This window comes from Microcaecilia unicolor, chromosome 2 (assembly GCF_901765095.1).
Source record: "Microcaecilia unicolor chromosome 2, aMicUni1.1, whole genome shotgun sequence".
In the NCBI taxonomy this organism is placed as follows: Eukaryota; Metazoa; Chordata; class Amphibia; order Gymnophiona; family Siphonopidae; genus Microcaecilia; species Microcaecilia unicolor.
In genome coordinates this window covers 27592576-27610057 of record NC_044032.1, presented here as the reverse complement: position 1 = coordinate 27610057, position 17482 = coordinate 27592576, and the positions used below count along the sequence as shown (strand labels likewise).

Genomic DNA, 17482 nt, shown 5'->3' with positions numbered 1-17482 from the left:
AAAGAATGACAGTCTAAAAGGGAAGGTAGGGGTGGGAAACAGGGAGAGATGGATAGGTGATCAGAGAGTGACAAAGCAGTATAACTTTATGGTTTATAATGTGATAGGAACCCCAGATCTTTGTTAAGTCCTATTTGGTGTGTGCCAAAATATTTCATCATTTTAACTTCAAGGGTTTTACATTCCTGAGTGGTTTTGAAATTTCCTTTTAGTACTCTCTAAATTAAATCGGGAATTTTTCAAACTCGTATAGCAATATTTACATCAAAAAAATGTTTGAAACTATCATATGTGTGAGTCTCACCCTGTGCAAGGAACTTGAAAATCCAATTCCTATTTTCTCTAAATTATCAAGGAACCTCAAATCTACTACTGGGGAAAGTACTGCAAATATCAATCTGCAAGTATAAATCTTAACCCCACTCTTATAAGGAGTCAATTACTATCACAAATCCTAGTGGAAGAAGAACAGGAGAAAAACAGACCAGAGGCAGCCAGTAATTGGGCGAAACGAGGCGCACTTGTTGAAGGGAGATATGAGAAGGGAGAGATGAGATGGATTTATGAATGAACTGAGACTTTACAGACTGCAAGGATTGTTTTCGTGGAGGGCACTGTGAGCAGCTCTTTCAGTACAAGTCTGTGGACAGCAGGGGATTCATCCACAGTTGGATTGTCAAGTTACCCTGTCAGGAGCTGAATATTTAGGATAAGTAAAAGTGCTGTGCATGTTTTTTCATGGTTGGTTGAACAGCTGAAGGATTTTGAATACGCTCTTGAAGTTAGGGGGAGGTGCCCTGGATTGATTAACTGTTATGAGGGTCGGGTCTGATAACAGTTAAACGCGCTGGGCTTGGCTGAGAGAGACCTGGAGGGAGGGATGTTCAAAAAGTTTTGATTTGGACATCCTCGCACATCCCGATCCTGTGGGGCGGGGGGGGGGGGGCGCAAGCTGAAAACAACCTTGGAGGGGACTGTTGAGAGAACTGTGCTTGTGGCCAGTTCAGGCAGGTAAGAAAAACAGGGACGTCCTTTTTTTTTTCTTCAGAGAAGTCCTTCTCCTGATAGAGACCTGGAGGGAGGGACATCCAAAAACTATCAGCCAATCCCAGCGCGTTTAGCTGTTACCAGTATCAGCTAAACGCGCTGGGATTGGTTGAGAGAGACCTGGCGGGAGGGACGTCCAAAAAGTTTTGATTTGGACATCCTTGCACATTCTGATCCTGGGGAGGGGGGGGGGGGGCGCAAGCTGAAAACATTGCAGATAGGAAAAACACGTCCAAGAAGGACGCCCATCACAAAAGCTGCAGGAAGACGTCCAGCTCGTGTTAGACGTCCCTGACGAGCACTTGAATGTTTTTTTTCATCACAGAAGTCCTTCCTAATTGCCTGATGTAAGCCTGCCTTTAACATGCAAAGCAGTAAACAATGGAAATGTTACACAAGCGAAGAGCAGTAGCACTTAAATTAACTGGGGCTCTTTTCAGCACAGTTTCTCTTCTGAGGTTTGTTTGTTTTTTTTTTGTTACATTTGTACCCCGCACTTTCCCACTCATGGCAGGCTCAATGCGGCTTACATGGGGCAATGGAGGGTTAAGTGACTTGCCCAGAGTCACAAGGAGCTGCCTGTGCCGGGAATAGGTTCAGGCTGCTGACAAGTTTCCTGCTCGTCAGGGCCGTCCTTTTTTGTTGTTGTTGTTTTTTTTGAGTGAAGGACGTCCATGGCATGCGCAGAGCAGCCGGCGTAACGCTTGGCTGCTCTGCGCATGCTCCAACAGCCAACTGGCCGACTGTTTACTGATGGAATAGAGAATGCAAGTGCGCTACAACGAGCAGCTCATTTGCATTCCTTTTCCTTGATGCATGCCCATTCCTTACCGATTCGCTAAGGGAATAGGTAAGGGAAGGGCTTTAATGATTTTTTAGTGCATCTTCCCCTCAGGGTCTACCCAGAGAGTTAGCTGAAGGCCTCTGGGAGATACTGCAGGCAGCTGATCCCCCCCCTTCCCCATTACGACCTCTGGCAATGTCAGTGTAGGTAGACTGGATGTCTCCTGTCTTTTGGGCTTCGTTTCCATGTCTTAGAACCAGTGCTCAGAAAGAACAATAGAAACCAGACATCTGGTCTCCAAGAATTGGGCCTTCAAAAGAATTCACACCGTCTCGGTAATCAGGAGATGTTAGATCAAAGCAAACCAAATTATACACAGGAAGCTGCTGGGAAAAGAGAATTCAGATATTTAAACCCAGAGAGGGACAGGACATACACAGATATTCACACATAGGAAATACAGAGACACACCTTCATAGCTACAGACATTTATGCTCGGAGAGCCATTCCACACACACCCCTCTCCTTAGCCCTGACAGAACAGTCCCATTCACTTATACATACATACAGAATCAGAGGGACAGGCAGGCACACGCGCACACACACAGAAGCAACACTGCAATACCTTTCTGCCCCAAGTGCTGAACATTTTTTTGCAAGCCTATTTCTATATATATATATATATTAAAAAAAAAAACTCTCTTCTAAGCCACACCTGTTTGCTGTCTTATTATGAACAACCCCACTGCCCCTCGGAAGTGGACCCAGGACCAAAGAAAGGAACCCATAATTAAACAAAATCCAAAGTTCTCTTCTGACATCTGGGGGACAATAAATTACAATACTTACCAGAATTAAAAGGGTGGGATTTACAGAATTTGAACAGTAAACTTTATTTGCACCCGGGGAAAGAGCTATGGAATTTGAATTTGGAATTTAAGTTGACGGGAGCATACACAAATGCAAGTCATACCTTTGTCCAGGAGTGATATGATTCTCAGTGGGAACTGAAGAGGAAGTGAAGACTTTTGTTTCTGAAAGCTAGAAGAAAATGTGCATTTTAATGAGAGGAAGATTAATACTTTTAGAGCCACACTGTAGCAAAACAAAGAAACTGTTAAATTGCAAACTTTTAGTCTATATGCTCCTGCTTAAAGCATGCTACTACTTTTTAAACATAGTGAAAAAAAAGTCATTTGGTGCCCCAGAGTCACATTATAAGATGGCTGCTGACTAGAAGGTCACAGGAGCAGCTAGCTCCAGGGACCCTGGTTAGACCAGCTGAGGACGGGACCGTTCGACCCTCGCACAGTAACGGAGGTCAGCGGGCTGACGGTCGGTTGCTGCCTGGTCCAGACTGATGGTTTCACTTGGGAGGCGGAGCGGGAGGTGCTGCAGAACCCAAGCTGCCTATTGGACATCCTCCCCAGGCTAGGTCGTCACCGGGAGTCGACCGCAGCCCCCAGACTCCGCTGCACACTGGGAGGAGCGCCAGCCAGCACCAATCCACACCTCTGGCATTGCCATCCAGGCAGTGGCGCCCCAACCTCGGCTGTACACCGAGAGGAGTGCCAGTTGGCCGGCCAGCCGGCCGCACGAGGCTGCAGAGAGAGGAGGAAAGCAGGGAGCGCTGCGCACACAGCTGCAGAGCCGGGGGAGGACAGGCGAGAGGAGCAACGTGGGGGACCTGAGCAGCTCGTGGCCAGTCAGTGCTGTTCGACACCGCACACGACAACTGCCATGCTGGGAGCAGCCCATGTCCACTAACGGAAAGGGAACTGTGAGTGAATTGTCTGACTTTATTCAATAAGGGAAACTTCAGAGAATGAGGAGACTTAAGATGTTTGCTGGTGTACCAGGGTAATACTTCAAGATATTGAGAATTTGCAGTTGAAGTCTTAAGAGGCTTGACAGCAGAGAACCAGGGTAAGGGGTAAATAGTTACTGAGGGAGATGAAGGCATTTTTAGCGAGAGAAGCGTGCCTTTGAAAGAGCCTTCACTGCATTTGATGAAACTAGAGGGGTTAAGCTTGTGAAGAGGCAGATTTGTGTTGGGTTAATCAAACCAGAAAGGAAAAGTGAATCAAGTAACTCTGCTTGTATCAGTTGGAATGTTGACTGTTGACTGGTCTGCACACAGGTGAGCTTTTTGGATAAGAGAAGCAATGTTTGGGACTGTTTAAGTGTATTTATTGGAAGAGCTGTTTGTGAAAAAGCAGAGGATCTAGTGGAAGGTTAAATCTAGTGAAGTGCTAGCGTTCCTTGATGACCACATTTCATACAGCAATTGTGTCAAGTACCTTCCTACTATCTTTCAAGTACCTCTCCCCCAATCAAGACCAACCCCACCCTCTGGGTCGACTTGTTAGTAACCAAAGACAGCCAGAGAAGTCAGAAGGAGAAACTGTTTTTGTATTGGCAAATCTGTGAACACTAACATTTTAAGCAAGCATAAGAAAGATTAAGAAATGAAATTAGCTTAAAGCATCTGTCACAGAATTGATTAGAAACTCTGAAGCAGGATATCAGAGTGAGAAGGAATCTTCCAACTTGAGTTCCTTGTGCTGCATGCATGACACCTCCCTGCTAATTACCTTGAAGGTGCTCTGAAGTAGGAATGAGCAGCAAGGCACATGCTGATGAAATTCAACAACCTCCTGTCACTTTTGCAAGAGCACTGGAGAGTCTCAACACCGTGCAGGCCTATCTGGAGGCCACAGGATGTCAGTGCTAGGATAGTTTTTACCGTCTGGCAGACATAGTCTATGGAACTCACAGACACAAGAGTGTACAGAGGACTATGACTGATTACTTCAAGTAAGCCTAATGTCAGTTAACAGAGACTGTATACTGTACGTATAATAAACAGTACTGTACATAAGTATCAGATGTGAAGCTTCTTTTTTGGGTCACAACGGTTAAGTGCACACAACGGTTAAGTGCACACAACAATTAAGTGCATGTATTTCTTTGGTCCCAGACCCTTGCACTTAAGCGGATTGCACTGTATTGTTAGTAATATGTAAATTATCTTTAAAATCAAGCATGGTACCAGAAGACTGGAGGGTGGCTAACGTACACCGATTTTTTTAAAAGGTTCCAGAGATGATCCGGGAAATGACAGACCAGTGAGTCTGACTTTGGTGCTGGGCAAAATGGTAAAGACTATTGTAAAGAACAAAATTACAGAGCATATTCAAAAAAATTGACTAATGCAACAAAGATTTAGTGAAGAGAAATCTTTCCTCACCAATCTATTATATTTCTTTGAAGGGATGAATAAACATGTAGATAAAGGTGAGCCACTTGATTGTGTATTTGGATTTTCAAATGGCATTTGACAAAGTACCTCATGAAAAGAATCCAGAGGAAATTGAAGAGTCATGGGATAGGAGGTAATGTTCTATTGTGGATTAAAAACTGGTTAAAATGGTGGGGTTCCCCAAGGATCAATGCTGGAACCGCTGCTTTTTAACATTTATAAATTATCTAGAGATGGGAGTAACTAGTGAGGTAATTAAATTTGCTGATGACACAAAGTTATTCACAGTTGTTAAATCGCAAGAGGATTATGAACAATTACAAGAGGACCTGATGAGTGGATGACTAGGCATCCAAATGGCAGACGACGTTTAAGGTGAGCAAGCGTAAAGTGGTGCATGTGGGAAGGAAGAACCCGAATTATAGCTATGTGATGCAAGGTTCTACATTAGGTGTCACCGACCAAGAAAGGGATCTAGGTGTCATTGTTGATGATACGTTAAAACCCTCTGCTCAGTGTGCAGTCGCAGCGGCTAAGAAAGCAAATAGAATATTAAGTATTATTAGGAAAGGAATGGAAAACAAAAATGAGGATATTATAATGCCTTTCTATCGCACCATGGTGCAACCGCATCTCGAATACTGTGTGCATTTCTGGTCACCACATCTCAAAATAGATATAGTTGAATTAGAAAACGTACAGAGAAGGGCGATGAAAATGATAAATGGGATGGGATGACTTCCCTATGAGGAAAAGCTACAGCGGATAGGACTCTTCATCTTGGGGAAGAGACGGCTGAGGGGAGATATGATAGAAGTCTATAAAGTCATAGACCTGAATCGGGTAGACATGAATCGCTTGTTCACTCTTTCCAAAAATACTGGGACTACAAAGTAGTAAATTTAAAACTAATCAGAGAAAAAATTTCTTCACTCAACATTAAACTCTGGAATTCACTGCCAGAGAATGTGGTAAAAGCAGTTACCTTAGCGGGGGTTTAAAAAAGGTTTTGCTAGCTTCCTATAAGAAAAGTCAATAAGCCATTATTAAGATGGACTTAGGGAAAATCCACTGCTTATTGATAAGCAGCATAAAATGTATTGTACTGTTTTGGGATCTTGCCAGGTACTTGTAACCTGGATCAGGCGACCCTCAGAGGGAGGAATGCTGCTTCGGCCTAACCCCTGGTAAGCCTTTCCTCAGCTGAGAGGTGCCCAGCTCTACCACCGGCTGCCTTTCAGGTGCTGTGGAGGACTTGCAGCTCATCTGCATATCCTTACAGCCTTCTCCGGGGTGACACCGAGGTCCACTCCGATCCACTCAGGGCCTCTGCTCTAGGTGCCCAGCGCTCCCACCAGGTGCTGTGGAGGACTTGCAGCCCTTCTGCATTTCCTCACAGCTGTAACCGGGGTGACTCCAGGTCCACCCCGACCTTCCCAGGGCCCTCGCTCCAAGTGCACAGAGTTTCCAGGTGCTTTTTGACTAGGATCAGGCGACCCTCAGGGGGAGGAATGCTGGCTTCGGCCTAACCCCTGGTAAGCCTTTCCTCAGCTGAGAGGTGCCCACCTCTACCACCGGCTGCCTTTCAGGTGCTGTGGAGGACTTGCAGCTGATCTGCATATCCTTACAGCCTTCTCCGGGGTGACACCCAGGTCCACTCCGATCCACTCAGGGCCTCCGCTCTAGGTGGGGCATTTTTCTCTTTACATCTAATCTTCTTCCCAGTTGCTAAAGTACCTCAGTTGTTTATGGCCCCTATTCACATTCTCTTCCTAGCCCTGTCCCTTCCTAATCTTTTCCCTCACCCCCTACCTCTCTCCGCTACAGGAACTCACTGCACATCCATCGATTTCATCACCTCACCTTCTCTCCTACCCTCTTCCTCCCTCTTGGCTTTTAATCTCCGTCTCTTTCTTCCCTCCATTTTGCCTTCCCCATTCCACCTAAATACCTCTCGCCTTCGACGCCTTCGTGGTCACACCTCTCCTACTCTCCTCCGCTCTCTTTTACTCCTTCTCTTACTCTCAGCCGGTGACATCAATCCCAATCCTGGCCCTCCTCACCAACTATTATCCCAACTCTACAGATCTCACCGCGACCTCTCTAACCTCATCTCTATTCTTCTACTCCCCTCCTCTTCTCTGCCCTTCTCTTGCGCCCTATGGAATGCCCGCTCTATCTGTAACAAGCTCCCCTATATCCAGGACCTCTTTATCTCGCGTCACCTCCATCTGCTCGCCATAACAGAAACCTGGCTCTGCCCTGATGACTCTGCTTCAGTCGCAGCCCTCTGCCATAGCGGTTATCTTTTTTCACATACTCCTCGCCCTGCTGGTCGCGGGGGTGTCTCTCTCCCTCCTCCAGATTTCAACCCCTTCTTCCACCTCAATCTCACTGTTTTTCCTCCTTTGAAGTCCACTCCATCCGCCTTTTCTCTCCTCTGCCTCTTCGAATAGCGGTCATTTATCGTCCCCCTGATTGCAGAGATAGTACTTAAATGATATTATAAAGTAATGGTTTGAATATACACTTCTGAAATGAAATAAAATGAGAATATGCCCTTATCATAAGTATTTCTGAATCAGTCAATAAACCCCAGAAGCTGGTTTTACTTTGCAGAGGTCTAGGGTAACCTGAAAGACAGCAAAACTGCTGCAACTGTATAAGTAGCATAGTGATTTCAGACTATCCATAGGTAAGCCTCAGGAGACCATAAGGCACCATGAGAACTGAAGGTTTCATGTTCTGCTTTACCTATATAGAGTCTGATCTTATCAGGGCTATCATAGCCTCCCAGCATGAAGCCAGATTTTAATCAGGATTATTATTAATTAGGGCTGTCAAGGAGTAAGAATGATGTTTTCCCCTCCTTATAAAAGCCAGTTGATCTGCACTGCTTGTTTGGGTCTCCCATTCACGATGGGAGTCTCATCAGCTGTTGTAATCCCAGAGCTCCTAACAGCCTAGAAAGGAATATCATGGTTACAGTTTATGTATATAGCTGATTCATTCCTCTGAACAGAGATGATCCTGGATATATCGTATCCTGGTTGAGACCTTTAATATCTCTATGGTTGTTTTTTGTGTTAACTTGCTGCATACATGTAGATTTATAAACATGAGGTGTTTATCATTTCTTGTTATAGCTACATTGCTATTGCATATAGGTAAATCAAATTCACTATTCTGTATGTACACTTTCTGCTACTGCACTGATTGCTACTGCATAGATTTTAATAAACATATTTCCATTGACTTATTGCCCTGTGCCAGATCCTTGTGAAGCTGATTCAGAACTTAAAGAAGCAAACCAGTACTACAAGTCTGCATTATCTCTCTATATAAAAGGCACCTCCAAGGTTCTAATTGAAGCCTCCAGCCGGAAACTTGAGGTGGCATAGATATCCGGTTTAGCAAGTACACAAAGGAAAAGAGAGTTGCAAGTAAAGCAATTAACTCCTGCCACAGTTGTTTTTTCAGGCACCTGGAGTGGTTGCCCTGGGTGATTAACAAGGTCAACTGGAGTAAAGCAATTAACTCCTCCCAGAGTCTTGCCCTGGGTGATTAACAAGGTCAGCTGGGGTGCACAGGGAGGGGGGAGGGAAGACCCTGGAACTGGGAGGGAGTGATGGGCCCCTGGCACACACTCTGATTCTCATACATACACTATCACTGTCACAGACACACTCGCACCCAGCCACACTCTCTGTCACACACATACACTCTCGCACATTCCCTCTCTCTCACACACACTCCAAGGAAAACCTTGCTAGCGCCCGTTTCATTTCTCAGAAACGGGCCTTTTTTACTAGTTTAGAAATAAATACAATTACTTAGATTTCTGCATCAATCCCCCTAAAAGCAGTTTCCTAGCTCCTAAAAATTATTTTTCCCCCTACATCCCCATCATGTTCCCTGCAAAGCTTATTGATATTTAAATATACAACTGTCATAAGTGCTCACAAGGTTCAAACCTGTGTGTCGTCAACTCAATGCCCATGTATTTTCCTGCAAAATTAATACAGATCTTTGCATGTTTTTCATTCTAGACCACAACTTTTTGAAGATATAAGATAAAAACATGAAGCTTCTACCCAGTCAGATGCACTTACATCTTCATTCCATTCTTCAGCTGTCCACTCTTCCATTGAGTTTCTCCATGCACCTATATATACATCATAAGAAAGAACAGAAGAAAAGTTCTTTTAACAAGCCAACAATAACATTTTATCTCACTAACACTATATCTACAGCTCCACCACAATTGTCAAGCCAAATGAACTCATATAGCATAAACATACAGCAGAATTAGACAGACAAAGGCAAGTGTGACCAAACTGATAAAAGGGATGAACTGACTCTCCTTCTAGAAAAGGCCAAAGAGGTTCAGGCCATTGAGCTTGGAGAAGAGGCAGCTAAGGAGAGTTATGATCAAGATCTATAAAATCATGAAGGGAGAGGAACTGCCAGTCAGTTTCATCTTTCAAAAGGTACAGACTACAGGACATGCTATTATTTTTACTAAATAATATAGTTTAAACAAATTGGAGGAAGTGTGGGGGGGGGGGGGGGGGGGAGCTCCCCCACTCAGCATGGCTGGAATTTAGTGGCAGGCATAAAAAAAAAAAAAAAAACACCCTTTGCTGGCCAACCTCCATTCAGGGCCACTTTAACTACTTATGGGCACTGGGCAAACTTGAGCATGGGCCCTCCTATTTTTCCCCAAATTAACCCTGGCCCCATTTAAGGAAAAGAGAACCTTTATAATATATTGATACAAAAACATTTATTTTAAAGCAATGTGCATTATATACTTGAATCATTGTTGATTAGAAAGATGCTATTAACACGGAGAAGCATTTTCAATGTAACATCAATAGAAATCAAACAAAATAAAACATGGAAAAGCTAAAACAATGTAACATCTAAATTCAATTTTGGACATTTTGTAAAATCAGTAGCAAACATTGCCATTTTCAAACCAGAAAAAAAATCCACTTTTTGTTTTGAAAATGGCCATTTTCTAGATGTTTTTGTACTCAGTGCATCTATCTTTTAGGACTAATTTCGACAAAAAGTCCAAAGGAAAAATACATAAAAACAAGCCATTGGGACATGGGGGGGGGGACAAGCATTCTTAATAGACTGGTCACACAGACATCCCAGCAGAACAGTGGGGATCCCCATGAGGCACTACAGTGGACTTCACATAAAAGCTCCAAGGTACGCATCTCACCGTTACCCCCCCCCCCCCTATACTGTATGGCAAGCCCTCCAAAACCCAAAGACCTACTGTACACTACTAGAATAGCCTTATGCTTACAGGTTTCACTTATATGTTGCTACAGTAGGATTTTGGAAGGCTCACACTTTTCATCACAAGTGTAAGTGTGGGATATGGGCCTGGGTCCCCTTTCTCTACAGTGCACTGCACCGCACTGACCACTAGGCTACTCTAAGGACCTGCTTGCTACTCTAATAGGCTTGGCCATAACATCTGAAGCTGTTAGAGGCTGGTATGTACTGTTTCTTTCACATCCTTGGGGATGGGAAGGGTTCGGTGACCATTAGGGGAATAAAGGGGCAATCTTGTCATTTAGGTCACGTTTTTGTGAATTAAATGTGAATAAAAGCTCTTTGAGCAGGGACTGTCTCTCTTTGTTAAATTGTACAGCGCTGCGCAACCCTAGTAGCGCTCTAGAAATGTTAAGTAGTAGTAGTAGTAGTAGTAAAACAGGTCTAGACCAAAACGCCTTAATAGAACATAGCAAAAACCTCCAGGGCTAAAAGTTATGGCAGAAAAACCTCCAAGTTTTTCCAGGGGTGATATGATACAGACGTTCAAATATTTGAAAGGTATTAATCCGCGAACGAACCTTTTCCAGAGATGTGAAGGCAGAACGAGAGGACATGAAATGAGATTGAAGGGGGGCAGACTCAAGAAAAATGTCAGGAAGTATTTTTTCACGGAAAGAGTAGTGGATGCTTGGAATGCCCTCCTGCGGGAGGTGGTGGAGATGAAAACGGTAACGGAATTCAAACATGCATGGGATAAACATAAAGGAATCCTGTTCACAAGGAATGGATCCTCAGGAGCTTAGCCAAGATTGGGTGGCAGAGCCAGTAGTGGGAGGCGGGGATAGTGCTGGGCAGACTTATACGGTCTGTGCCAGAGCTGGTGGTGGGAGGCGGGGATAGTGCTGGGCAGACTTATACGGTCTGTGCCCTGAAAAAGACAGATACAAATCAAGGTAAGGTATACACAAAAGTGCACATATGAGTTTATCTTGTTGGGCAGACTGGATGGACCTTGCAGGTCTTTTTCTGCCGTCATCTACTATGTTACTATGTAAGTTTTAGGAATGCCCAAAACCCACCCCCAATATGCTCCTTTATGATTTGGACGCACTGCTGAGAAAAAGTCTCAAACCTGAGTTTCAAAAAAATTGAAATTGTGGCATTTTTCTCCAAAAAAAACAACCAAATGCCAAGTAACACCATTTGAGACATGTTTTTTTTTTTTTTAATTAAATGAGCCCAAAAATCTTTTGCTTTTGCTGCGTCACTTCTCTACCCTGTCTCACACATGTTTTAGTTCTCCCACTGCTCCCCCCATACACCAAATGCAGAATAAGTGATACAAATTAGCAAATGTACTGACAAACACTGAAATGGAGACCATCAGAAGCCATACTGCATGTATTTACTCAATGCAATATTAAACAAAAAAAACCCATTTCCTATGCAAATACTGTGGAAAAACAGAAAAAATATGAGATACAAGGCGAGAGTAACAGAGCCAATATATAGCTTTAAAACATAATAAATATGAAAACAGGAGTGAGAAGTTAGGCAAGTAATTCTGCCCAGAGATCCCCAAACTTTTTTTTTTTTAAGTGTAGACCCCTTAACAACATCCAAAAAGTTCACCAACCCTCCCCCCCCCCCCCCCCCCGAAAAACAGTGGTTCTCAACCTCTTTACAGTCAGGACACAACTGGCAGACAGTGCTCACATAGTGACACACTGCACACTTCCACAGACCTTTGGTTTGACACAGTATAGTGGTTCTTATAAACTACATGGAAACATACTGTGCATTCACAAAAGCCCTATTCCCCCCACCCCTACAGACAAGGTGCAGATCAGAAGTAGAACATTTTTCCATGGAAGTCATTGTTCAAAAAAAAATATTTGGATTCACATGCCATCTGAGCAACAGCAGTATAAATCTCTCCACTACCAAGCACATTCTGAAATGCAGAACCTGAAAAAAAATTCCTAACTCAACATATATGAGGCAAACAAGTGTAAACAGTAGTACTAATCCTATGATTCAAACAGAAAATACCTTACCTACGAATAGGTAGAACTTCAAATATAACATTGGGCCCTTGAAAAACCAAATTAACTTCTGTTTTTATTTCTCCCATGTTGTAATTCACGCCAAATCGGAATACTTGGAGTTCCCAGTTCAATTTTTGTCTTTGTACTTCTATTTCTAATTTGTAATCCCTTGTTCTCTATTTGATGACGATTTGTTGGTGTTTTGTGTGTGATCAAGGTGCACGTATGAAGTATGTGTAGAGATCTGTAGCAGTCCTACTTGTTCTGTTTTATACTGAAGACACTCCACAATGCATATTTCCCAAAGCTAACCAATGTTTTTTTTTTAATTCTACTTTTGTTATCTGAGCATTTTATTTTTCCAAGCATGTTGGTCCCAGTTTCCCTTTTCTATCTTCTGCTAACTCTTTTCAGTGCCCACAGTCCATTCATCCATTCTCCTTTCTTCTATTCCCCCACTATATCTGTCTCTGACATATTTCGTCTTTCTTTTCTGCCCACTCAATTATCACCTACTTTCTCACTCTCTTTTAGATCGGTTCACCATAGTCTCTTTTTGCACATTGATCTTTCAGGATTAGATATTTATACTACACCTCCATCACGAGGTCAGTATGTCTTGCTTTTATTTTCAAATGTTTTTATTCACAAATTACTTTTTACTCTGGTCATCTGCCGTTCCCAAACCTCTCCATCCAAAAAGTTTATTAATTGCATCAATGTCAATATTTTATTGCATCTAAAAAGACTTCTCATATATTGTTTGTCCTACTGTACCACTGATTATAACAAACTCAACTTTAGATACTGTATCTATATATTTTATATTTTTACTTCTTTGTCCTACCTGACCTACTATTAAAGAATTGCACTTTTAAAACTGCATTGACATTTTTCATATTGTTTTTATGACTTATATCATATAGCACATTAGTGCACTATTTCAGCTTTTCACGATTATGTCAGGTATTTGTTCATAATTTCACCATTATTTTACAACTCCATCATTTTAAGTGCACATCTGATTTTTTTAATTATTTTACATATTAAAAAACAGACTGACTGTAGTACATCAATTCATTCTCCATAGTATACCTAAGCATTTTTTATTATTACTTTTGTATCTCTATATATTTTGACTGTGCATTTGTTTGTTATTTCTAGACTCCTGAAGCAGGCACGTTTAGCACATGGTGCCGTGTCAAGTCTTTAGCTTTCATCAATAAAGAGTGTTTTTCCAATGCTTTGGTGTTCCATGGTTTGTTTGTGAACAGCCGTCATCAGTTTCCTACTCCCCCCCCCCCCCCACCCCTATGGTCCACGGTCTCCCTGTCCCTCTCTTCTCCTCCAACCCTAAGGTCTAGTGTCTCCCACCCTTCCTCCTTTCCCACCCACCACTATGGTCCAGCACCTCTCTGTCCCTTCCCACCCCCATCTGCAATCAGCATCTCCCTATGCCCTCTCTCCTCCCTCCCAAAAGTAATCTCCCCTCTCACCTTTCCTCACAACAGTGTCTGCACCTCTCTCCTTACATCCCTTCCTCTCCCCTCAGGACCAAGCTTGACTCCTGCTAACTTTCCAATCTTCTTTCCCTTTCCACTCTCTGTCAGTGTCTACCCCCAAGCCAGACCCAACCTGACACAGAAGGCGAGATCCGGTGCCCCCCTGCTTGCTGGTGTAATACATTGCAACCTGACTGTCTGTCTGAATTGAAATGATTTGATTGGACAGCCAATCTATGAAAGCCTCGAGAGCGTTCCAGATTGCTCGTAACTCCAGGAGGTTGATCTGAAGATCTTTTTCCTGAAGGGACCAAGCTCCCTGAATGTGAAGTCCATCTACATGGGCTCCCCACCCTAGGAAGAATGCATCAGTCGTCACCACTTTTTGTGGCTGAGGAATTTGGAATGGACGTCCCAAGGTCAGATTGGATCGAATGGTCCACCACGGAAGGGATTTGCAAAACTCAGTGGAGAGATGGATTACATCCTCTAGATCCCCTGTGGCTTGGCACCACTGGGAAGCTAGGGTCCATTAAGCTGATCTCATATATAGGCGTGCCATGGGAGTCACATGAACTGTAGAAGCCATGTGTCCTAAAAGTCTCAACATCTGCCGAGCCGTGATCTGTTGAGACGCTCGAGCCAAGGACACTAGGGCCAGGAGATTGTCTACCCTTGCCTGGGAGAGAAAAGCTTGAGACGTCCGTGTGTCCAAAGGTGCTCCAATGAATTCCAATTTCTGTACCGGAACAAGGTGGGACTTTGGATAATTGATTACAAACCCCAGTAGTTCTAGAAGTCGAATAGTCATCTGCATAGACTGTAGAGCGCCTACCTCCGAGGTGTTCTTTACCAGCCAATCGTCGAGATAAGGAAACACATGCACTCCCAGTCTGCGTAGCAATGCTGCGACAACTGCCAGACACTTTGTGAAAACCCTGGACGCAGACGCGAGACCAAAGGGTAGTACACAGTACTGAAAGTGCTGAGTTCCCAACCAAAATCGAAGATACTTCCTGTGAGCTGGGAGTATCGAGATGTGGGTATAGGCATCCTTTAAGTCCTGAGAGCATAGCCAATCGTTTTCCTGAATCATGGGAAGAAGGGTGGCCAGGGAAACCATCCTGAACTTTTCTCGCAGCAGGAATTTGTTCAGGGCACTTAGGTCTCGGATGGGACGCATCCCCCGTTTTCTTTTGTACAAGGAAGTACCTGGAATAGAATCCCAGCCCTTCTTCCCCTGGTGGTATGGGTTCGACCGCATTGGCCTTTAGAAGGGCGGAGAGTTCCTCTGCAAGTACCTGCTTGTGCTGGGAACTGAAGGATTGAGCTCCTGGTGGGCAATTTGGAGGTTTGGATACCAGATTGAGAGCGTATCCTAACCGGACTATTTGAAGAACCCACCGGTCGGAGGTTATAAGAGGCCACCTTTGGTGAAAAAATATCAACCTCCCCCCAACAGGTAGATCATCCGGCATGGATACTTTTACTGAGGCTATGCTGCTCTGGAGCCAGTCAAAAGCCCGTCCCTTGCTTTTGCTGGGGAGCCGGAGGGGCTTTAAGCGCACACCGCTGACGAGAGCAAGCCTGCTGGGAGCGAGCTTGAACAGGCTGTCGAGAGGTAGGAGTGTACCTACACCTATTATAGGACTAGGGAGCACTCCTTCTCCCTCCAAAAAACCTCCTAGTGGAGGAGGTAGTAGCAGAAGGCGTCCGGCGGGAGAAAGAATCCATTCCATCATGATGCTTCTTGAGGATATCAACCATATCCTCAACCTTCTCGCCAAAAAGATTATCCCCCGGCAAGGAACATCTGCCATTCGCTGCTGGGACTTCTGATCCAGGTCCGAGACATGCAGCCATGAGAGTATGCGCATCACGATACCCTGAGCAGCTACTCGGGATGCGGCATCAAAAGAGTCGTAAGCACCCCTGGCCAGGAATTTGTGACACACTTTCTGCTGCCTGACCACCTGGTGAAAAGGTTCAGCAAGCTCCAGAGGGAGAGCTTCAACTAAACTGGATAGGTGCCTCACCGAGTTTCGTAAGTGAATGCTTGTGTACAGCTGGTATGTTTGGATCTTGGTGGCGAGCATGCCAGCCTGATGTGTATGCCTCCCAAAAGAATCCAAGGTTCTAGACTCTCTGCCCGGGGTCGCCGAGGCATAGTCTCTAATACTCTTGGCTCTTCTGAGAGCAGAGTCCACCACCACAGAATCGTGAGGGAGTTGGGCCTTCACCATCACAGGCTCACCATGGACTCTGTACTGGGACTCGGACTTCTTGTTGACAACTGAATTAGAGAGACGGCAAGACCAATTCCGCAACATCACTTCCCTGAGCGTATTGTGCAGGGGGGCCGTTGCAACCTCTGCAGGCGGAGAAGGATAAGCCAGGACCTCGAGCATCTCAGCCCTGGGCTCATCTACAACCTCCATGGGAGCTTTTACATAGTATTGATTCATACGTTTTTACTCCAGCGCACTGCATTTTGTTCCAATAATTATCTGATATAGGTCTTCCTCTTCTCCCCATGAACGCTGCTCTTTGGTATCGGACAGAAGCTCTCGAAGAGCAGCCCGAACCCGAGCCTGTCGCGACTTTGAGGATCGACATCCTCGTGACCCCTGCCTAGACTCCAGCGAAGCTTCCTCTACTGACGTCGAGGGAGAGTCAACCCGGGTGGCAACCGGGCGGGGACCTCCTCACAGGAGATAGGCCAGACGCCGTCTCAGCAGTAGGAGCGGGAGGCGCAAGCAACTCCGGTACCGAAGCAGATGGACGGAGCAGTCCTTCCAGAATTCCTGGAAGAATGGCCCAGAGACGCTCATCAAGAGCTGCCATCGGAAAAGACTGTGGGGCCGGTGCAGGAGTCGGTGCCAGAATCTGAGGGGGCTCGAGAGCCGATACCAGGCTGCCAGACGACCAACGCATCTGAACCTCCTTAATGGAGGGTGAGCGGTCCTCCCAGCACCGACGCTTCTCGGGTGCTGACTCCCTCGGCTCCCAGGAGCTCTCGGTACTATGTCTGGAAGATCGATCAATGGTGATGCTTCTTAGCCTTCACCAGACGCTCGTCATCTACACTCCTCAGTACCGATGAGGAGGACGTGGAATCCTCATGCCTCCTTGGGGCTGGGTCCGACTCAGGTTGGTCCCGGGGGGCCTGCATAGCAGTAGGCCTCGAGACAGGTGGAGACCCACTCGATGCCTCGCTGCTCCCAGCTCAAAGTGGTCTCTCGGCAGACATTACCTGGACTCTCGGTGCTGCTTCCCTAGATGTCGATGCTGCCGACCTCGGTACCGATGCCGAAGGACCGGACCAATCCGAAAAAAGTCTCTCGCGTTGAGCCTCTCGAGCCACCTGGGTCCTTTTCTTCATTAATTTACAAAGCTTGCAAGCAGCTGGAAGATGATCGGCCCCAAGGCACTGGAGACACCACGCGTGAGTCGGTAGACGAGATGGTCCGGTTGCAGCAAGTACAGCGCTTGAAGCCACTAGGAGTCCTCGTTGACGTGGGCGGGAAAACAGCGTCCGCGA

The 17482-nt window shown here is 45.1% G+C and overlaps 1 protein-coding gene across 3 annotated transcripts in view; it reads right to left on the bottom strand.

Moving 5' to 3' along the window:
- Positions 1 to 17482, bottom strand: part of LOC115462832 (ubiquitin-associated protein 2-like) — a 434768-nt gene that overhangs the window by 278479 nt on the left and 138807 nt on the right. For all 3 annotated transcript variants that reach the window (XM_030192863.1, XM_030192864.1, XM_030192865.1), the window contains 2 exons: positions 9206 to 9258; positions 2805 to 2872 (listed from right to left, as the gene is read on the bottom strand). In XM_030192863.1, the coding sequence (XP_030048723.1) occupies positions 2805 to 2872; positions 9206 to 9258 (121 nt within the window). The remainder of the gene's footprint in view (positions 1 to 2804; positions 2873 to 9205; positions 9259 to 17482) is intronic.